Source organism: Corvus cornix, chromosome 3 (genome assembly GCF_000738735.6).
Source record: "Corvus cornix cornix isolate S_Up_H32 chromosome 3, ASM73873v5, whole genome shotgun sequence".
NCBI classification, from domain to species: Eukaryota; Metazoa; Chordata; class Aves; order Passeriformes; family Corvidae; genus Corvus; species Corvus cornix.
The window spans coordinates 33,174,353-33,198,342 of NC_047056.1; the positions used below are offsets into that span (position 1 = coordinate 33,174,353).

At 42.8% G+C, this 23,990-nt stretch overlaps 1 protein-coding gene across 1 annotated transcript in view; it reads left to right on the forward strand.

Moving 5' to 3' along the window:
- The window catches only part of KIF26B (kinesin family member 26B), a 285,391-nt gene extending 270,080 nt beyond the window's left edge, over nucleotides 1-15,311 (forward strand). Inside the window, exons 13-15 of the mRNA XM_039569408.1 lie at nucleotides 5,978-6,180; nucleotides 7,172-7,322; nucleotides 8,864-15,311. Coding sequence (XP_039425342.1) covers nucleotides 5,978-6,180; nucleotides 7,172-7,322; nucleotides 8,864-9,012 — 503 coding nt within the window. The 3' untranslated portion in view covers nucleotides 9,013-15,311. The remainder of the gene's footprint in view (nucleotides 1-5,977; nucleotides 6,181-7,171; nucleotides 7,323-8,863) is intronic.
- Nucleotides 15,312-23,990: the final 8,679 nt, after the last annotated feature.

Sequence of the window (23,990 nt, forward strand, 5' to 3'; positions counted from 1 at the left end):
AATTAGAAGTTGGCTGTATGTCAGCGTATTCCTCATACCGGTACAGAAACACATCTAGTATAGGTGTGGATGGAATATTATAAACAAGCATTGCTTTATTCCACTATACAGGAAATAGTGGTTTCTTGTCTCAAGTGTCCTTGTACTTCTTATCAATTCACAGCAGTGGGCTTGCATAACAGTCAATACAGAATATGGCCTGAATTATTTTACAGTGAGATGGACACAGAAAATTTTCTTCTGAATGATGGATCCTCTCAGTGTATCCTGTTCCAGGTGTTTGGGTGCAACACGGTCCTTTCTGTGCAATCTGTGTGATCTGAGTTGCGAGGATGAGCGAATGCTGTTTAGATTTTCTGGCAATATATGCCTTGGTTCTTTGGTGTTTGGAATACTGACCTCAAGATGGCCACCCTAAATACTTCTGGTGAAGTCCCCCCATCATCAGGGGGGCCTTCCACTCGAAAACATTGGCAATGACTTCCCCTTCCGGAGGGGAACAGTGCAAACTGTATGAAAATGTGTGAATAGCTGTGTGTTCTGCACTGGGCAAAGTGCACTATAAAATAAACTAGGAGAAAGGAGGTCAAAGGAAAGGGGAGGAGTTGGTTCAGTCATGGACAATTGACCATAAGGGCAGATCCCACTAGGAAATAAGAATGAGAGGCAAAGTCAGCATCACATTTTCAACTCAAACAGAGCAGGAGCCCTGTTGTCAGACAGCGAGGAGCAGGGGAAACAGGATAAATAATCTTAGCTAGTAAGCAAAGTTTGATGCCACAATTGACATTGGTGCTACTGCTATTGGAGGCACAATACTTCTCGGAAATAAAGCCACAGAAGGAAGAGTGTGAGCTTAGGGGTACTTCTCTAGTTAGCTAGGTCTGGTTTTTGTAATTTCCCTGGACTGTCTGGTGAGAAAAACCAAAATGCTGAAGAACAGGTTCTGTACAGAAAGGCAATTTTACATCCCATAACATTAAGTGCTGTGGGGAATAGCTTTGGCTCCACATCCCGCCTTTGAGCACACACTATAAACTTCTGAAACTATGATATATCAAGTTACACTTTAATTTTCTGTTTGAAGCACCTTGAAATTTCTAGGACAGCAGTTGTTTTGCATCCCATTTGGATGTATCCTGCTTTGAAGAGATATGCATCACACTGTTTTTCATTAATATTTTTTATTTGCAGTTTTTGCCTTTACCTTTTTCACAGAAAAGATGCTCATTCTGGAATGTGTGATTGGAAAGCAGCCTAAGGGGAACACTCCAAAATATACAGTACTTAAGCAAAACCAGACTTTTTAGAGCTTTTGCCCTGGTCAACACATACTTTTATGAGCACACATCCTTATGCAGTTTGGCAATTTTGCTGAGGTCAGTGTGTCTTCTTATCCTTAAAGTTACCCTCACATTCCTTGGTCTGTATTTCTTATACCTTAAGGCTCCTCTGGGCTTACCTTTCCTGAAATATGTTGTGGCTTCAGTGCCACTCTTCATTCAGATCTACTTTCACACTGCACACCTTCACTGCTGTGCTACTCTCTTTATCTTAAATTTAACCTGGCCAAACCTTAACCTATAGCTTAAAGTAGAGAAAAGGCAAATCTTGTATCCTGTGTATTTTCATGGCCATTTCACAGCCTGATTATTCATACTCAAGCTAGGTTCAAGAGGGGTTATTCTGAGAGTGGATAAATTCAAACTAAGCGAAAAACATATCCTTCAGGGCATTCAGCAAATGGCATGTTGCTTTACATACTGCATGGTCATAAATGAATGTGTGGTTATTCTGCCCTGGGTTCATTTTACTGGCTTTCTTTCAGATTGATTTTTGGTATAATTTTTTTTTTTTTAATGGAGGAATGAATTCTGTTTACATGGTGGGAGGGTCAGGCAGTTTGCAGAGGTGGGGCAGAGGTGAGAGGGTGCTGAGAGCTGCTCCTGTTGAGCTGCCTGGCTGCCCACTTTCTTCATGAGTCATATGTGGGGAATAGTGTGAGGAGTGGTGTGCTGTAATTCCCACAAAACATGTTATTTATTATACAGTCAAAATTGATGAGACCCTAACTCCATCAAGTGCACCCAATAAATGTGGGACTTCAGATGGATATTTTCTATATGAATGGAAAGCTGCATTAATTTTAACAATTTAATTGTTGTATGTTATGGATGAGCAAGCTGTCAGCTGCTTTGTGACACTTACCCCAAAGCTCTGCTTAGGCTGTATCTCCTTACTGATCCCAGTTAAGGTAAAATAAGAAAAAAAACCCAGGGACTGAATGGACAGGTCAGTGACAGAAGTCTCCTATCAAAAGACACCATTATTTTCTGTACCTGGGTGCAGTAGTTTAGCAGTTTAGGGAAACTTGGTTTGATGGGCAGGTTGCTAGGCCAATTAAACAAGCTGGTAATGCCTCTGTGATGTACATATTTAAGGAAGAAGAGACCTTGAGAAGTTCCTTTTCCTGCTTGCCCTTTTCTGCTCAACTATAGCAGAGGCAAATAGGTTTCATGGTGCTGGCACCTAACCAGCACCAAACTGTGACACTGGGCTAATAAACAGCCTATTAAACAGTGCATGTTTAGAACAAACTAGATCCAGTTTTGCCTTACTGGAAAGAGGAAGAAGATCTTTCATTTTAATTTCTCCTCAAAGCACTCTAAGCCTCACGGAAATCATCCTGAGTCAGCATTCAGGGCTCAGATAAACAGACATCTCTTTCTCCTTTGTGTCTCACACAGAGGTAGCCAGTGGAAGCCCTGTGCAGGTTGCCCATGTGCCAAAGGAGCCCCTTGGCAGAGGGTGGTGAGGCAGCTGTGTGAGGCAGCTCTGCCCTGCTGCATTGCCCCAGTGCACCCAGAGCTGCAGCCTGGCCTGTTGTCATAACCCACAAGCGATCCAGACACGAGCTCTGGCTAGAAAAACATAATGAGTTAATGTCTCCTGCCACTGCTGCAGTCTCAGCTGCTTCTCTACCAAGGGCTAAGCGCTATTAAACGAAGCCTCAAGTTGGAGCCCTCCTTCTAGACCGCAGGCTTCTGCTTCCCATTGAGCCAAATGGATATGAATGGGAACAAAATGCAGAAAAATTTACCATCATCCCTCTACTTCATACCCCAGCAATCTGTTTTGCTTTGCTCCCAAGTAGGAGCCTGATGCTGTTCTCGTGGCAAGGTGCATTGGAGCCATCTACCTGCATTCCCAGAGAGTCTTGGACCTGGACTTCCACTCTGGCTGGAGTCACTTTTTTCCAGTGGGCTGGCTTAGAAGCGCCTCATTGCACAAGAAGATGGTTTTAACAGCCACAGTGGGGAAAAGAGGAAGACAATCAAGCATCACAGCAAAAGGCACTACCTTAATCATAATCCAGCCATGCATGGAGAGCTGGGCAGAAGGAATTTCCAGTCTGCTCAGCTGCTTTCTTGAAATGCTAGAGCTAATCTGAAGGCATGTCAGGAAAGGAGATGTGACCATTATTGTGGGGCAGAAAGTAAAAATAATTAACAGCACTGGGTGCATTAAACAGAAGGTCAGATCTGATGCTTGTAGATATCGCTGTCTCTAAAACTTGTCAAACAGCAGAGAGATTGTATTTACACTCAGACAAAATTTGAGAGACTGCTCCTGTGAGACACCATGGCCAAAAGCCTCAAAAATATTTAAAAACATATTTAATGCCTGAATCCTTTCGATCTTGAGTGCCACTAAGATGATACTCAGGGCCCTTCCCATCTAAGCAAGCGGAGGTCTTGTTTCCCAGGAGGGGCTGAGCCTATTTCAGGATCTATCCCTGCATGTAACAAAATTGAATAGTACACCATGGTTTCTCACCCCCCCTTCAAGTATGCAGCTGCTCTCAGCATTTGGTTACCTTTCTCTAGCACTGCTGACAAGAGCCACCCTTAGCATTGCAGCTTTTTGGGGTCTTCCCAAACTGTCTCTCTTGTTGTTGTCAGTTTTTGGCTATGGTAATATGTCAGGTCTTGCTTTTCCTTTTATCAGGATCTGACTCTTCTCTTGATCAGGCAGTTTAATCTAGAGATTAACTGAAATGCGTTTAAGGTAGGGGAATGCTGACATTGTCTTCCAGTGACTGGTACCACAGAACTAAAATAACTCCTGCTTGCTGGTATTTGTAAGGCTTCATTTGTTCTGGCATGAGTTTTTTTGCTGGGCTGCAGTTTGAGCAATAAACACAACTATGGTAAGTGTCATAGGATGGGCAATCCAGATCTCAGGTTGTTAGGTATAAATGGGCCTTGTAGGGCTCCCTGTCTACCCAGAGCTCTCTGTCAATCAGCTCTGGCTGTGCTCTCTTTTTCCTGCATTTAGTTATCTCAGATGCATCCAAATAAAAACTCTGTAGACTAGGCTTTCCAATAGACCATTCTCATCCATTTTAAAGCTAGAATTTAAAGGTTAATTACTGGTCCCTAACACAGACCTACTGGTTTCTAGCACACACTGTTGTACTCTGAAGTTATGGGATAAGATGTGATAGTTCTCAAAATCAGCACAGAAGCAGACTCCCATGAATGAAACTAGGCAATACTTTGCTACTTGCAAATCCAAAAATCAGGCAATCCGTAGACATTTTGGGCTTTTCTTAGCTTTTATTGAAGCACCAAATTGACAGACATGTTGAAACTATTTACATTCAAGTTTCAATAAATGTAATGTGGGAAATTCCTATGAATGATTTTATCTTGTTTTTAAAATAAAATCTGCACGATCATTCGGCATCTCTTCCCTGCTGGCTGGCATCATTTTTGTACTTGCAGCCAAGAGAGTCAGTTAATAGTTTCATTCAAACTTGCTGGCTCCAGCTTTTGTTTTTGGCTTCCCCCATCCTTTTTATCCCTGCTGTGTCCTAGGGAAGACCCTGTGTCAGCTGCAAAACTTTTTGGTTTAGTTTTTTTTGTTTTTTTTTTTTAAACCAAGCCATTGCTCTGATTGTACTAAACCAAACAAGGAAATGCAACCAGTTGTTTTTCTTTTTTTGTGTGTTTTTGCTCTTTCCCGCAACAAACCACTGTCACTAGGCCAGTGACATACATTTTCCTCCTTGCTCTACTGTAGGCCCTGACTTGGTATCTCACGTGGCAGACGCTTTCCATGCAGCATAGGCTTTATCAACCATGTACATCTTCAGCTATTGCAGTGCTCCCACTGGCTGTGCTGGTGCTGCAAAGCAGGATGAGTGTGCATGAGCACTGGTATGGAAGCAGGCACAGTGACCCTTCCTCCAGCCTCTGGGTCTTGCTCCTGTCTTGCCCATCAGCAGTGCTGCAGTAAGTCCGTAAATGGGAAATGTTTTAGAGGAATATTCTATTGAGTAGAGACAAGGCAAATGTAACAAAGCTTGGATGTACTTACTGCAGGCATTTTGTCCTCTCTACTGGCTTTACTGCTGCAGCCAGCCTACAGAAGTGTTGTGCAAAGGCCTAGGTGGTGCTATGCTGGCACCCAACTCCAGCACAGTAACAGAACTTGACTGTCAAAGCACTTTTTGTGCTGTGATTAAAAAAAGCTAAACCCACACCTCTCCTGGAGATGATCTGTGCAGAGACTGGCTAATGCTTGTCCTTTGACTGTAAGAGCCAGTACCAGTAAAGAGATAGGAAAGCTAAGCTAGACCAGTTCCATCCTGCTGGATGGGTCCTTCATCAGCTTACCTGTACATGCTGAGACCTAATCAATGGGGAGCAGACACAGGCTCTGTGAACTTCAGGGTACATGTGCCCTCTGAGTGTCAAATCCTGGAGTCAGGAACCAAAGAACACTGAGGGTCTCACTCATGGTGAGTGGGTGCTGCACGTTGCAGCTACAGCTCCCATGGCCTCCCTGGGTTTTCCCTCTGTTTTCTTCTATGTCTGAGAAGGCCAAATATATATCATTTGCAGACTTCTCTGCAATAGAAAGGAGAAGCAATAACTGCGCTAACATGCAATGGCACTTTCTCCACCTGCAGGTTCACAGAGGAGGAGGCTTATTCCAGCTTTATCCCTTGACACCACCTCCCCAGCAAGGAAGCCTGCCAACAGCCCCGGGGTCCGCTGGGTGGATGGGCCACTGAGGAGTGGGCAGCGGGGGCTGGGGGAGCCCTTTGAGATCAAAGTCTATGAGATAGATGATGTGGAGAGGCTCCAGCGACGGCGAGGTGGGGACAGCAAGGTGAGTGCAATCCATGTAATCTCCTGGGTGGCGTAAATTGCAAAGGTCAGCACTTAAAACACAAGATTGGGAGGAGTATCTGAAGTTGAGCGTTTTAGAGTAACGATGGATTATAGACTTTCTTATTATTCTAAGGCACTCTTTCTTCCTAGCCCCTGTCACTTGTTGAGGCTATTTGTGATGTTTGGAGAAACTTGTTGGAATGGGGTTTCCACTGCAATTCACCCACACAGCAGATTTGTTTACAGAGGAGAGTGTGGAATAGCGTTGAGACCTTCACACAGGCTTGGATGAGGATAGTTCTGTTACTGGAATTGCTTCCATGCTAGCACAGTTGTCAGCATGGTTTCATTTGCTGCACGTCCTGGTGGCTGCCACCCCTCAGAAGTCATGCGAGGCCAGGCTGGCTGTCTCCAGCGCTGCACCTCATGCTGTTACTGTGCCCCAGATCTCTACAGAAAATATATCTTCTTTATTAATGGCTGTGAATTGCTAGAGCTTTTCATAACATACTCCCTTTGTTTAAGGATGTTTCAAATTTGATATTGCTACCAGTTCTCTTATTTTAAAATATGACTAATGCATTACTTATGCACCAAGCACAGGGGTGTATTTAGGCTTTCAATGCAGCAAGCAATGGATTTCCTACTCCCAAGAGCTCAGATTTTCTTAGCCAACCCATGGTGAAAAAACAGAAATGTTTTCCTACAGTTAATCTAATTTCAAGATGCTGCCTGTTATTAATTATTATGTTTTATTATTAACTACCATTGCAAAGTCTCCAAAGCTCACTGATGGAAAACATGAAAACCAAACAAAAGCAATAAAAATAAAGCAGATGATGGATGATTTAATGCAGTGATTCATATGTTTCCAAAATAAATGGCTCATTGTCAGTATTATTGATTGGAAGATCATTTCACTGAATGGACCTGGGTATTTCTTCTCCTCTTCACCTATTTCTTCCCTGCTGCTTTTTCCTGGCTGACAGGAGGTGATATGTTTCAATGCCAAGCTGAAAATCCTGGAGCATCGCCAGCAGAGAATCGCTGAGGTCAAGGCCAAGTATGAGTGGTTAATGAGAGAACTGGAGGTGACCAAACAGTACCTGATGCTGGATCCTAATAAGTGGCTCAGTGAATGTAAGGACACTGTTTTATTGCCTGAACTCATAGGTTTCCTTTGGTTTGTTTAATAGGGGGGATGGAGGGAAGCAGAAGTGTCTGGTAAGAGTGAGATGTAAGCTACTGTTTGTAAACTAAAATGAACCAATATATGACCTAAGGGCAAGCTTTAGATTGACTGTCTTTCTAGAACTAGTTCCTATAATTCTTATTAAATGTTGACAGTAGAACTGAACAATCCTTTTTGCCTGAGAGCTGAATGTTGAAATGGGACAGCATTCTAGTGGTGGATATTGCCATTGGTAGATTAACGTTCACGCGTTTCAGTCCACAGCTCCTGAAAATGAGATTTTTTTTTTGGCCTCAGATCACTCAAACATATGAGTAATATTATAAATCTGCTCTCCTACAACAAAATAACGCTGTGGAGCAAACTTGTCCCTTGGCAGCAGTGGGCTTACATGAAAAATGAATTTGGCCCATTTTTTATAACTACAGATGTGTAAAGTTCAGAGAGCTTAAAGGGCATTCACATTCAAATGAAGAAGGACCTCAGCACTTCTAAGGAAAAAACCATGAAGAGTACTGCAGTAGTTATACAACAGTTTTTAGTATTAGCAAGCAGATAAGTTCATATCAAAGAGTTCTAGAAAGAAACCCACAATGTGCAAAAGTTTACTTAGGATAATTGCAGGTGGTGAAAGGAGGTTGGCTGGTGTGTTCCCTTACAACATCCTACCTCTTCCTTTGACAGTTGCCTTAAGTTGACACCAGACTGGTACATCCTGCAAAAAAACCACAGTACAGGTTTCAGAAACACTATAAAGGAAGAGAGTTAAAAAGGACGGTTTTAAAGAGAGAGAATTTGCTATACATTGCTGTCCACTTACTGTATGATGCCTTTGCTTCTGATTCCAGTGTGGTAAATGCGGAAAGCCTGAAGGATTGCACAGGCCTCAGGGACCAGACAAGATGGGAAGTACTGGCTCAGACAATGTATCTCACACTTGGCTTCCATGGAAGCTGCTGGGCACCTGTGTTGGAGTGATTGATGTGTGTACCTTCCCTTGCCTTGCTTGAGTGGTCTAGAGAGAATCACATGGAATAGGGAGAGGTGTGAGGAACAGGGAGCTTAGAGGTTTGTTTTTTATTCCAAGTTCTGAATTCAACAAAGGAATTGCCCTCCCAGGAGAGAGCAGCTATTTAAAGCTCTTTCTGGTCAGCAGAATGTGTGAGAAAGTCAGCATGCTTAGCATTCAACATTTGCTGGGAGGATGATGGAGCACAGCAAAGGCATCTGCAGTTCTGGTGAGGATGGCAGAGCAGATCACTCCGGAAAGCATCCAATGCAACTTTAAAGTATTTTTCACTATGGACAAGCTGCTGTGCCATTTTGATAGTGGTTAAACAGAAAAGGCAACTTTTAATGACAGTGGCAAGCCCCAGATAATGTTGTATAATGTATGATGGGTTTGAAGACTTGAATTAGCTCTGACTCTCCCACCAGCCATCACTAAGTTTTGTCTACTTTCCCTATCTCTGTATTTTCTTTCTCACAGTTGATCTGGAGCAGGTATTTGAGCTGGATTCTCTGGAATACCTAGAGGCCCTGGAATGTGTGACTGAGCGTTTAGAAAACCGTGTCAACTTCTGCAAGGCCCATCTCATGATGATCACCTGTTTTGACATCACCTCTAGACGCCGATAAAGTGTGAACCTCAAGAGAATTTCAATGCGCATCTCTGCCATCCTCCTTTTCCCTTCCAAACAGCATCCCAAAGACAAAAGAATGAGGATGAAGGTTGGAGTCAAGTCTCAGCTGTGTGTATGAGAGATTTGCTATACTATACAGAGAAGTAGTATTAAAAATACAAACAGAACAAGCATGGAAAATGGAGATAGAAGGTTGTTGATACTCTTAGCCTAAAAGAGCACTTTGCAGAACCTTTTAAGGACATGTCTGTAAATAAGAACTACTGGCAGAAGACACTTCTTTCCCTGCATTAGCTGAGGAAGGAGGAAAGGTGGCTGTGGGACTTCCATTGAGAGGTTCATTAAAAGAAAACCTATCCAGAAAAACTGTTCAAGTGCCTTGCAAATCTTTGTTATCCAAACATTTATGTTCATACTTTATTGTGTACAGATGGTGCTAGTCAAGAAAAGAAAAAGGAAAAAAAAACAAATACACTTTTGAAATGTATTTACAGCTTGTTTTTCTCTTGGTGTTTTCTCCTATTTCAGACTTGCTGTTTCTAAGTAACTTGTGTTTGTAGAGATATTTCTTAATCAGTACAGCATATGAATAAATGTTAACTGTCTTTTCTTGTTACCAGAGTAAGGCCACTCAAAGAGAAATTCAGCTTTCCCAGATGACACAAAAATATTTCTAGCAGAGAGTAAGGGTTGTTTAAATGCTCTTCTGTGCTCTCTTATATGCTGGAGAACAGTCATTTTCCCAGCCTGTAGGTTTTGCAGTGTATGAGAGAGAAGTGACATTACTGTGAAGTAAATACCTTTTCAATTTGATCCAACTCCCATAACTTGTTTTCTTGTTCATATGTTTTGCTTTGTACTGGCTGGAGTTATGAATGAGGAGGTACTTTGATCCTAACCCCTTTTCTGGTGCTAATAACTTGCTAGAAAATTACCCTTTAGTCCAAGGGTTCCCATGTTTATCAGTCCAAAAATGAGTGATTTACTCTTTCTTTCTTGAGACTATGACTGGTAAAATTTAGTTTTGCCTCTTTACAATATATACCACTGCAAAACATGTTTTGTCAGCTTCTGATCCCTGGCCCAGAGTGTCCATAGTCACAGATGTACCTGGGAAGTGCAGTCTCTGCCCAGCTCAGCACATCTGGAAATAAAGCAAATGAGTAGATACAGCGCTTCAGGCTTGTTGGCTGTGGCATCTTTACTAATCCCCAGTAGCTGAAGCCATGGCAACATTCACACTGACATCAAAAGGACAAGGGTCTGCACCTCCATGCACATCCAAATATTCTACTAGTTTGCCTCTTTATCTACGAAACAGTATGTAGGAAGGAACATCCTTTGTATTTCATAAACAAATGTGCAAAATCTGCATTTTAATTACATGTGAGCATGAAGAATTATTTTGTTGAATTAGGTTTCTTATTCCTCTATATTGAAATAAGCAGATTCACAAAAATTCCTCTCTCACATACATTTGTGCTACCTCCCTGTTGCTTATGAGGAAATAAGACTCTTATATAATATACTCAAAATGCATCAATTAACTGCTGTAGTTAAGTGCAACTCTTCTTTTACCTTGTATCAATGCTGTCTTACAATACCCCAAGCAGCAAGTCCCAATGGAAAAATAATACTGGTAGATTTTCTAGTGGTTAGGTGAACAGAAAAGCTTTTTTAAAAAGTAGAAGTAACATTTGTATAGTTTTGTTTTCTTTCAGTGCTCTGCAACTTGTAATAACAAATCTTACTCTATTACCCTTATCGCTGGATTTTGTAGAAAATTCTACTTACAATCCATAGGATTATATGGAAGGGGAAAAAAGGTCCTATGTGAAAGTCACTTCCTAGTCTGTTCCACAGCAATTTCTTATCATGAAACTTATATTCTAAGCAAGTATTAAAGACATATCCCTTTCCCTCTCAAGGAAAAAAAAAGCCAACCAACTCTGAAAATCCCCCCCAAACAATGCAATTTAACTGGCTTTATTCTCTTTATAGCAATTTCAGTAGCACTTATTATGTATTGCTTCATTGGAAGCCATCTCTTCTCTGCAGAGCCCCATGGATTGAGTATAGCTGCAGAGAGCCAAGGCAATTGTCCCTGCACACAGTCTGGGACTTACACAGGAGTGGTGATGTTTCTATAAATCAAGCAGACACATTTCAGAGCTATTGTACAATACCTATTGCATGTAATATTCCTCCCCAACATTAACTCAATTATTCATTGACTCTCAATTTGGTACTTCTGTAGCGTAGGAGGCATAGCAAAAAGCACATGTACCTAACCATTGCATTAAAGAGTAAGACCATATGTTCACCCTGTTTATCACAATGGACAAAAATTGATTCCTGAAACCAAATTGATTATGCCGAGGATGAATTTTGCATACTAAAAATTATGTACTAATTGAGCAGAATCACAGTACTTACATCTATTTTATTTCTGAAGACCTAATTACAGTAGCCATTAACTCCCATAATATACTAGTATTCATATCCTAAAATCCATATGCATCTTCTATTTCTTGACTTTCTGTCATTTCATTTCAGAATTTGCCACTATGTTTTTAAGAGTTGTGATGGCTTAATAATAAAAAGGAATGAAAAATTTGTGGCACTTTGACAACTTTAAAATGTTTTCTTCTTGAAAACAGCTTTTTACTTCAGAATTTATATTATTATAATTCAAATATTTGCAAAACAGATAAATCAAAACATTCAGGACCTTATTATGAAATTGATCTTAGTTTGCAGTAGCCAGCATTTTAGAGAAGACCCATATACTTCTGCAAGTCATCCAGGAAGTCCCATTCTTTAAGGCATTGCCAGCATAATGCTGTTTTTATGCTGATTTTTTAAAAGGCATCATGTTGCCCAAAATACACAAGAGCAACATGAATGTAACGTTTCATCATTTGCACATTCGGAAATCAATCTTCTTTCCCTGGGACAGCTTAGGCAGGAAACAGCAGTGTTAATGTAATTAGGTTTGAAGGTTAATTCTTTGTTTGCACGTGTGACAGGGGATCACAGTCTTCATTGTCAGCCTGTGTGACGGCTGTGGAACACCAGCACTGCTCCACATCCCCACCAGCACGTGCGGGCTCTTTCTGAGAACTGCTCCTCTTGGCATACGTGAACCTTATTCATACAAGGGACAGGAGCTGCTTTATAGCCATAAATTCAAGTGTAACCTTAGGCTGGAGACTTTGGCTGTGCTCTGGATTCAGATGTCCTTCTGGTCTGTGTGAGCTCTCACAGCAGGCAGAAGCTGTGCTGACTCTGGGTGCTGGGTCAATTTGTGCTCTAAGGGTTGTGGGAGAGCCCTAATTCCTGGTACATTTGTCACACGTCTTTTCTTTCGCCATGCATGCCTTGCAGTTGCCTCAAAATGATTCCTTGTCAATTCATTCAGATCTAAGTAACCCAAAGTATTACTTTACAGAAAAGCAAGGAAGGAAACTTGTACTCTTCTTTCTTAGGTCTTTACTGGTCCTCTTCTCATCTTGCCTGCTCTGATAAAACTGAGGCATGTCTGCATTAAGAATCAGGAGAGTTATAGCAGAGTAAAACCAGTTGTGAGGAAAATTCATCCACCTGCCATTTTTGGGGTATCTACTGTTAGTTATATAGTAGAAGAGCATGCTTCTCTTCCCTATTTGACACCCCCTCATTTTGTGTAAAGGCTGCACACAGGGCTATTGCTGAACATCTTCTGTTTTCCATCCAGTCTTGGAAGACCCACTGCCATAAATCCTAGCTTCTGAAACTTGCGGGTCCATCAAATAGTAACTCATAACAAGCAATGCCATGATCCTCTGACATGATTCTTAGTGACAGCTGCAGAAAATGTTCAAAAAAGGATCAAAGATACGCACTGGCATTTTTTTCTTTTATCTCTAAATGTGGCAATTATAGAGGCTGAAACCTGGGAGTGATGCTGGGAGTAATAGACACGAAATCCCGTGTTTGCTCACAGGACAGACTCAGTCTATCTTGAAGTGTGGGTCTTATTTTTTCACTTTTTTCATTTATCTCAATAATATGGCTTGTCTTAAAATAGGGACTGTTACCTGTGGCATGGAATTCAAATGTGATGACAGGTGAAGAATATAGACTCTTTTACAAAAATCACCTTTCACAAATGTTTGTGATGTTGTTGCGTCTCTAACGAGCTAAAAATCATTGTGGAAACAGAAAGTGTACACACACAGATAAATGCCCACAGCCTGAGACAGCCCCCTGGCACACTGTTGTGGGGAAGTGGCATGGCTGTTCACAGATGGCAACACAACCACTCCCCTTTCCTCCTCCAAGGAGTGCCTACAAAACCATTCCCCTTGCACTCACCTGGATGAAGTTAGCTTAAGCCACACTATAGGGAAAACTCATGGTTGAAACTCTTTCAAGGGCTTCTTTAAAAGGTTCTTTCTTACCCAGGTTCTTCAGCCTATGTAGCCAAATTGCTGCAATTTCCACATAGAGGCTGTTAAATCCTGTAAAAGTATTCCAGATGAACTACTCTGTATTTCAGTGTCATGAATTTAAGGCAAGATATTTTACAATCTGAGCTGTTTAACACAACAATTTCTGCATATGCTTGAGGCATACAGCATAGTTACATCAACTGAGAGCCTGGACTCTTGGTGGTCTATGAAGCTTTCTGTCTAGTCCTAACAGATTTCAAATTGTAAATTGAAGCTTCTGCACTGCAGAAGCAAATTCAATTCTCCTAAGCCAGAGGCTGAGTGACTGACTGATGCCAGTTCATATGATGGGAGGGATGGTTGCACAGCATCAGGGATGCACCAGCTCGCTGCAGAGATCAAAGCATTGGTACCATTAAATACTGATAGGAGTGGATGATGACCAGAGAGGCATTTTTCCTTAAATCCATGGGTGGTGGCATACCTTGCTTAATCCTCACATCCTCATGGTCTCTGTTTTGTAACTCCACAGGCTTTTGCATTGGCAACACACAGCAGTTTTTGAAGACATGAGGCTGGCTGTTGCTAGCTATCCTAAGATTTGAGAGAGGTTTCCAAGTAACTATAGCAAACAAAACTGTGAATGATTTGTCAATACAAAGTTAATAATCTCTCTCTCTTGCATTTATTGTGCACTCATCCCAGGGTTATCTGAGCTTCCATACCTACTCCTGGAAATAATAAACCATTTTATTATTGTCTTTTCTTCTTTCTCCTTCTCAAGCAACCTTTCAAAACAACAACAAAAAAATTTTTCCTTGGAAATGTAGCACCCTTTTGCCACCAAATTCATGAACAGCAGTCTCGTGCTCACTTATGCAACACTTTGAAGCTCACAAAGGGCATGATGATTCTGCAAAGAATGGAGGTGCTGAAAGTGAAATAGTAGCATTCAGTAGCATTCAGCTATAATATTTCAAACTACCTTCAAACCCTCCTGGACAGGCAATAAAACACAACCGAAACTATCTTACTTTGAGTGGTCCTACTTAAGTATTGAGCAAACTTTATAATAATGGTAATAAATTGGTGCTTGAGGCAGTTTCAGCTATATTACATATTCTCTATATACTATAGATATGGATGTATTCACCCTCTATATTGTATATGTATGTGTGTGAGTATTTACATGTAGCACACATACATATATGTTTCATGTATGCATAGATACTAACTTTTCTAAATTTTACGTCTTTCCCTCCCATAGCTGAAACTGCTGGTTACTAACATCCACATCCACATCACATTCTATGTATGAAGGATATAATTTATTTGTAAACTCAGGATGTTCTTGTTTTATAGAGTTGCTCGTATTTTATAATTTATTTACACATCATGGTTGGAAATGCTTATCTAAGTGCTATGCATTGAAGTGTATGTTTGCTAAATCCATTTCACTCTGTCCGTGGCTATGTTCTTTCTCATTATAACAGTGGTATAAAATAGGGCTAAGGAGGAGAGAAACTGATAGATAACCTCTGCTGGTCCCATCAGTGGGCAATTCCAGAAGAGGATGTATCAGTAGTATATATATATATTTTATCAACTAAATTTTATGGGGAAAAAAGAAGAAAGAACAGCATGAGGACAAGTTCAAAATGTGGAAAGTCACAGCCATTTCCAAGTTTGTCAACAAATGCATTGAACCTTTTGCCATTAAAATTGTAAAGTTTATTGTTTGCTGGCTAAAAAAAAATATCCCTTTTGTGGTATCTGAGGTGTGAAACATTGTCAAAAATATGATGTCTGAAAAAAAATCAAACTATAGTGGCATTAAATGTTTACTTTTATCTTACCAATATATCTGCCTCCTCCTCCTGACTCTTTTGCTTTAGATGAGAGCATTTCATGGCATTTCATATCAGAGAATGCTTTTGGCCCACAAGAGGATGTGGTATCATAACAGTGAAAGTGAGCAAGAGAGCAAGATCAAACCGAAAATTAAAATGACCAAAGGGGTTCTATCAAGCAAGTGTTACTAAGAAGCAAATTCACCAGAAAACAATGAGGAATTCTAGGGTTTGATAGTAATGATAGAAACATTACAAGCAAGCAGAGCACCAGTAACTTCTCTGCTGCTGTCCAGAAACAGAAAGCAAACACAGTCACAGACCTGAAATGGTCAGGCTTTTACATAAGCTGGTTATGCGTATACACAGGGATTGCTCTTTTGCATCTGTGAGCAAGTGAAAAATCTGAAACCAAACAAATATAAAAGATGTGTTCATAGGTATAATTTTTTGTCATCTTTAGCAACTGGGTCACATTTCCCTTGGCCACCATGCAGATAAGTAACACAACATGGGAGTGATAAAAAGAGTTTGTGTCCATTACTCAAGACATTTTTCTCAGAGAGGCAGTGGTGGCAGGTTCAGCTGACCCCTGAGCTGCTGCTGAGGTGAGCACAAGATCTGCTTACCTTCAGCTCACGTTCGTGGTGTTCCCTGTTGATAATTAAGAGAGTACCTTGCTTGCAGGAAAAGATGTGAGTGAGCTCTCCGAGCAAATCTCACATACCCACCAACACCTGGGTAAGCCCTGATAAGGACACTGGGCTATTCCCATTGGAAGAAAACCACAGATCTTATTTCTTGTGGGGAAGATTTAAAAAAAAAAGAAAATAATTTAAAATGTCCTTTAAGACACATCAGGTGCTGGCAGAAGATTTTCTCATATTCCTTACTTTAGGAGGGACATGTTAGGGTGTTGGGCATTAAATATTTAGTTAACAGTTTGATGAGAATTTAATAAGGTCCTTTTTTCTATCTTATTATTATAGAGCAGAGTGGCAGATCTAGCAGTCACAGTGGCAGGGAATGCAGTCACTTATGGTGACCAGCTCTTTTAAAGGAGAAATACTGAGGTGACTACAGAGGCAAAGGCTGACAAAGGTGGTGGGGAGGAGACAGTCTCCTTTCCCCTCTTACAGCAGCAAGCTGTCTACTACCTTAGCTGTTGCCCCAGGCCAGTAAATTTGCATGCTGTGTCTCTCCACAATAGCTGTAAATGAAGATAAACAGCCATTTCTTTTGTCTGTGGGCTGTTCAGAATAGCTCTGATTTGCTCTAAAGAGCTAAAAGGCTTATTGCCTACTTTTGAGGTAATTTATCTTCATTGCTGTTATCATGCAACCGCATCAGTATTAAGGAGCCCGAAGTGCCTTACAGGGACAAAAACAGAAAAATGGGTTAGTGCAAGTCCTAGACTTTGTCTAAGACAGAACTGATGGTGAGGAGCTCTAGATGCACTGAAAACAAAGTCAATTCACTCTTGGTCAGATCTGGAGCCTTACAGACCTCCATGCTACACACTTCTGGTTTGGGGCAAGACAGCAAGGAAAGGTTTCATTCACAGAATGGGAGCAGGGGCTCACACCTGGAAAAAGGCTAGTGTCCTTATGAGGCCTGCTTGAAACTGCTTGAAAACCTCTTGGAAAGTAATGCCCTAGCACTGACCAAGTTTTGTCCTTAAAACTAGTAACTTGCCAGACTAAAAATCAGGTTTAGCGTGGAAAGCTGACCAACCCCATCTCCTTCTGAGGTCCCAAATAAGCTCTCCAGCCATTGGAAAAACAGGAGGTCAGGTTGTTGCTAAAGCATGTTCCTCTCCCACATCCATCTGCAAACCAGGCTCCCGAGAGCTTGCCCACATTTTGGCTAACAGCAGTATCTGCCTGGAAGACACTGAAGAGGGATGAAGGCTAGAAAATTCAGTTCCCAGTTTCTGAGATGAACACAAAGTCAACATTTAGTTAATATTAATGCTCTGGGAAAGGCCATCTGTGAATTTTATCGTTTATGATAGTTAGTAGTCTTGACAGTTGCTGATCTGGCAGTTTTGGAGGCTGACATCTGCTATTTAACCACTGAGTAAAGCTTTGCTGCCTGTGACCGCACAAATGCTCTACACTGCTCAAAGACACTTTCATAACCTGCAGGAACAAGTAGGTAGCTTGGAGGTCCTGTTCACTCTCAAGAACTATCCTGGCAAGTGCTGACTTGGGAAAAGTCTCTAGACAGCCAAAACCCAGTCCATCTCAATGGGTGCTTGTCTGGGGAAAAGACCTGCATTCATTTTCATATATGTTTATACGTGTCTCTTCTGTGGACCCTTATAGCACAGGTTTGGCACCCATGCCTTGTGTCAGATTGCGAGTTTCATGCCAACAGAACGACAGCCAAACGTATTCAGCTGTGTGTGTCTGGCACACATCCATATTTCCATTTCTATTTCCTAGGAACCTAAGTGCTGCCAGACACGTCAGGACTGTGTGTGGGACTCGAGGCTTGCTGTGGTGAGGAAGTCTCACACCTCCAGCAATGGGGGACCTTTGTCACTCACTTTAAAAGGAGCAGGGACTGTCCTTGTCCCTTTCTCATCCCTGTTCATCTTCATTCCCTGAATAACAGAAAACCAAGGAGGTAGGAGAAAACCCTGACATTTTCCTATATTTAGTTTGTCAGAAGGTGAGTTGCTCACTGTAGTTATGGTATAGAAGGAGGGGGAGCACAAAGCCACTGCAGACTCCTCCACACCGGCGCCCTTGGATGCTTTGTGCCATCCAGCCCAGCCTCTTGCAAACTGCCCCTTGGAGCTCGATTGAAATGAGCTCCTGGTGGCACCAAAGGAGCAGCAGTGCTCCCACTCACCCTGCCTTTCAGGGCCCACCTGTACAGAGGGGCTCAGCTAGCTCCCTGTCTGTGCTTTAGCTGGATGCCCAGGGACACAACTGTGGAGAGTCATGGCAGCTGCCTGGTTTTATTTAAGAGCAAGCTGCCTGCTGCTAAATCACATTTGATGGAAACCTTACAGTACCCAGCAAGGAGCACTGAGGGAGCCAAGCAAGACACTGTAAACAGCATTTTCTCCTAATTTCTGAGGACAATGGAAGGCATGGCAATTACTGGAATAATGAGCAAGATAACAGCTGGCTCCTGGCCCTGTGGCTGGTGACTCATGCACCCCGGGGCTGGCGTAGCTCAGGCTCACGCCTGCCCTGAGTTTCCAGAGGCTCAAAAAACATTTCTGACGGTTATGTGTAAAGCAATTAAGATGCTGTCAAATCCACAGAAAAGCTTCTGGACAGCCCCTGAGCTGGGACATCGCAGACTTTGCATCCATTGAACTCTTCTTTCTGCTGTCAAGGCTGAAACAATGGGAGTACCCATTCCAGTTGGCATGACAGTCAACATTGTGGTGGCATGAAGTGATCCACAGAGCAGGTCGGTCACAAACACTCTGTGTACACTCAATAAACCTGTACCATAGCAAGAGGGCTTTGCACCTGAAATCTGTGATGGGGGTTGCGGTTAGTGTGAGAGTACCGGGACACTGAAATACTTCCACTGTGAAAAAATTGTTCTGGGACCGATGTCTCCACCCAGTAAAATCAGCTAGGCACCCGTGACTCATTTTATGAAATATTTATTCATTGCTCCTCTGAACAATTCCTTGCTTGCTTTTATGTCCTGTTAATAGCTTGCTTTCCCAAGTTTTCCATATATTTGCAACACACGATGGCTTGAGATGAAGGTTTCCCAGTTCTTTGTGGTAGATTTGTGTAGTCATCAGTCAAGGCATGCAAGCCTCCTAGGAGGTTGTTGCAAAGCTATCTGTAGTTTCTTATTAAGCTGCTTTTAAGGCTGTTCTGAACTGGCCATTTTCACCACTATACATCACACAGACACCAGCACAGTGATGCTGCCTGTGCACAGCCCATGTCCCAGAGCAATGACAGTTCCTCACTTGTTCCTACAAAAGCACAGGACACGCAGTGGCACCAACTGGCCAGAGGCCTGCTCAGAGGCACCGTTTCATTTTGGGATTCATTTTTGTTGTCTCACTGGAAGCAGAAAATGCACTGAGCTTAGGAAAGAAAACCAAACAGTCCAAACCTGTATAAGCTGATAGTTATGTTGAAGCCGGCTATGAAGATTTAGGATGTTATTTCCCCTCCTCAAACAGGGACTTTGAGTAAAACTGACCCTTATGCTAAGCCATTTTGACCTCTTCATAAGCTCACACCATAAAGTGTGGAGGCTGTTATACTGCCTTATCTTGTTGGGATTGTAAACCTTTGAGCTCTAAATTCTATGACCCTAGAAATTCTTCCCTAGGCAAGATGGAGTAGGACTTTCTATTTTTTTTTAAGTGCATAGTGAGGTAGCTTGTAATTAAACCTGTATTTCAGGTGGGAAAGCTGTAAACCTATTTCACTAAGGAATCCTACATCTGGCCACATCCTGGAAGCTTTTCTTGGCTGCAGGACCATGCTGGCTGGCCAGGAGCTGGCCCACTCTCTGTGAGAAAATTCATACAGTGCCTGAGGTGTACAGCAGGGCTGGGTGAAGACTGACACAGGGACACTGGTGCCAAACCTGGCTTCCTCTGCCTGGGACTGTCTGCTGGCCTGAGGCACCTCAGAGTTCCACCATTTTCATCTGGTAAACTCTGCAAGCATTTTTGTGGGAGTTGCAGGTTGCAGATGTCATTTGCAGAGGGCATTCAAGCCTAATCATAATGACGTTGTCTTTTCTTGGCTGCCTTTTGCAAACCCCCTCCATGGGTGGCAACCTTTTTGCACCTCTCCCAAGGTGGCAAAGCCCTGCTCCCCAAACTGGTGGTGGCAGCTGAGCCTGAACCCTTGTAACCCCTCTCTCAGGGCGGTGCCAGAACAGGCGTGGCTCAGGCAGTACCGGAGAGCAGCAGGCACAAAACAGCTGCCGTGGTCCAAAGCCGATGTAGGAGTTGAGGACTTGTCTGGCTTTACTGTTCTCTGATGCTTGCCAATAAACTTTTCCATGCCCTTTCAGAAATTATTATGTTGTGGTTGGTATTTTTTAGAGAGCTTTTTGCTCCCTGTTCCCTCCCTACTCCTCCTGCAACAGGAGTTGAACACCTGATGTCTTTTCACAAGGGTAAAACCTCCACAGCTTCAAGAGCAGTGGCCCCTGATAAGAGGCTGCATCAGTGGCAGAACAGGACACAAAGTGGGCGGTGAGGAAGGTGCTGGTTTCTCTGCAGTGAGGAGCAGGGAAAAGGGAAGCTCCCTGAGGCTCATGAAGTGCTCACATTGCAGTGTGAGGTGGATGGCCCCAAACAACACCCCAAGGCCCCTTTGTCCTGTACAGAGGAAAATGCAATAAGCTCTGCAGTTGGCTTTGGCACATTGTTGCATTCCCCACCTGTAGAGGGAAGGTGTTGCTGAAGGCATCACATCAGGCAGGAATAAAACCCTTGCCTTTGCCTCCCCCAGCTCCTCATTTGGCTCTGGTCTGAGCTGGGATACCTGCCCAGCTCAGTGCCTATCTGACAGGCATCGATGAAGAGTAAAGACACCCAGATTAAAGCCTGTCTGAGCCATGGGCTCGATTTGAGCAAGTCTGCAGGGCTGCAGAACTCTAAACCTGTGTTAACTCTGCAGCTCTGCAAACACTGACCAAGCAAACCAGTCTTTCTCCAATTCATGAGCAGGACAAGCTCCTCCCTCCCACCACCCAATAACCATCATTTCATGTGACTTAGCAGCAGATTTCAAAGGGCTCTTTCACAGCAGAAGAAATGTTGGTATGTTGAGGAGCTTCTCCACTATCTTGGAAGGACATGCTTTACCAAGGCTTTAGATTTTAATGGTAAAACAAACAGTTTTGTGGCCTGGGTGCATTGGTCGCATTACATGGATTGCATAAAGTGCTTTGGGGCCCCAATGAAATGAATTTGGACAATGCCCATCTGAAGGAGTTTTATTGATTTTCCCATTTGCCAGCTATAAATAAGGCAGCATCCTTGCCTGGCTGCTGGCAGGCTGCCCCTTCCCAGACTTGGGATCAGCATTCCCCTGGTCTTTGCAGAAAACACAAAATCAGATTTTTGTTTATTTTTCACAAATTATGTAACAGTCCCCACAGAAAACATTTGGTAATGATAAGTAGTCTTTGTATATCCTCATTACTCTGACCTTTAAAAATACTGTTATTTACTGGTGCATTCAGCCACAGATGTTCAGAAATTAACATTCCCAAGTCATGATAAGAATTTCCCTCAATCATCATTTCTGTTAGCATGGTGGGGAGCATCAGTCCCCAGTAATTGGATTCTGATCACAGTCCTATGCATGGTGTAAGCTGGGTACACAACGTTAATGACTTAGAGAGAACAGAAATCCAGACATCACCAGTACCTCACTGAAGACTCTCCCCCAAGCTTGACATGACTTTCACAAGGAGACTGAAGTACAACAAGGGGGAATGGGACAAGCAGAGGCAAACCCCCAGCAGTGATACTCTTGGGCACGTGGTGTGACTCTTGGGGATGGTGCTGTGCAGGGCCAGGAGTTGGACTTGGTGATCCTTGAGGGCCCCTTCCAGCTCAGCTTTTTCTGTGATTCTGTGATCTTTGCTACTCCAGTTCCCAGACTACCAGCTGTCCCTCAGCTGTACGGCTACCACTACAGGCATGGAGAGCAGTTCCTTCTCCTCAGGCAGCTGTGTGATGCCTGAAATTCTATCTAAAGACCACAACAGCCTTTCCATCCCTCCCTGTGGGCTCCTCAGTGTGCTGCTGCTGCCAGCAGGGATGGCAGCTCCACGGCTTCATAACACATCACCGGGGTGTCCCCAAGGGGCAGAATGGGGAGGATCAGGCCAGACCTCTTCTCTACTTGTTTTATCATGGGATTCTCAGCACCACAATGAGAGACAGGAACAGGAAGACAGCACAAGAAATACTTCATTAAAAGGAGCTTCATTAAAAGTAAATAGGCAAGAACTGCTCAGAGCAGAGCACAGGGCCTGGGGGAGGGGAAGAGTGGCGCTCTGCTAATTTTCTCATCAGACGCCCTTCTCTAGTACTGTCTCCTGGCTCCTGCTCTGAAAGTCAAGTGGAATTGTCAAGAGGGATCACCTGTGATTTAAAGTGCAGTTTTCCTTCAAGACGTATGTAAAATTGCCACCTTCCTATTCGGAGCCTCTGGGACTGGGAATCAGAGCTGCTGAATTGGAGGGGCGGAGGAAGGAATCACTGCTCTTTCCTCATCTTGTCAGCCCTACTAGACCAGCCCTTAACTGAAACAGAGATGAGGGAGCAGGCTCTTTAGCTGGTAATGGGACCAGCAAGTGGTGCCTGCGTGACCCCAAGAGATGGAGGGGAACTTAAGGCATAGAAGAGGCAGTATGATTATTCTCTTCCTCCTGTCCTGGGGGAAATTCAGAAGAGGTTGTGCCCTGTCCTGATTTAGTCACCTTTAGAGTTAAAATGGACCCAGGCAGGATGCTCCAGCCCTGCCCTCCTGCCATAAGCCCCATCAGAATTTGGTTAACAAGGATCTGGAGCATCTGAGACTGCTGAAAAGCTTGTGTGTATATGCATTTCTGTGTGTGCCTGTCTCGGTGGCTATATAGAGATATAAAGAAGGTTAATTGGTCTCCTGGGAACTATAAAGAACCTGTTAGGTCCCTCAGTGTGAGCAGTGACTGTATGAAGCCTAATTACAAAGCCTGAGTTATTCTTTTATTTGGGGGGCAGGGAATCTCTAAGGTTCTTATTAAAACCTACAAAAAGTCTAAAAAATGATAGAATTAGAATTGATTTGTCCATGCTGACCACAAATGCAGAGCAAATAAAAACACTGAGGTTTCTTCAGGAAATACTAACGGGGATCACATAGGCCTGGCTTACACATCACTGTTGTGGGGATAAAGAGCAACCACTGTGCTAAATGGCAAGAATTGCAGACCACAGACTTTCAGGTAAGGTGCACTCCTTATGCTTAGGGCAGGGAAAATTCACACTTGGGTGTTCTTGTAGGGTGCACTTTACAAAACAGCCATAACAAATGTATTTTCAGTCTAATTAAATTTGTAAAATCAGAAATGAAAAAGGAAAGGAAATATGTTTGGAAAAATGTACATTGAAAGGAAAGAGAAAATATTCATCTGAAAAAGAATAAAAGAGAAAAGGAAAAAAGGAACTCTAACATGGCTTTGGTCTAGAATGAACAAAAGCACTTGCTTCAGATTTTTTTGATGGTTCTTTAGATGTTGTTGAAGCTCCATGGGCAGAAACAAAGCTTTGTCTGTTTGGAGGAGGTACAGCTCACAGCTCTCTGCCCATGTTTGGCACTCAGTTGTGGAGGAAGTCTCACAGGGTAATACCTGCAGTTATGACAACAATGATGATGCCATTCCCACCCGTGCCATCCACAGCCAGCGATGGCAGGGCTGTAACACAGACATTGCCATGTTGCTGCAGCTCTGACACCAATGTTCATGTGGGACAGGATTAATGTTTGTAAATTATCATGGCAACCAGCTCTTTTGCTGCCCTTCCCCAAAAGCTAGGCTGGCCAAATATTTCTCTCTGATGCTGTCTTACCAATAATACACTAAGTGAATACATATAGGCTCTTTAAGCCTTTATGGTAGGGATGCAGTGAGTTATGGAGTGTGTCATAGCCAGTCCTTTCCTTTTCTCTTTTCTCTTT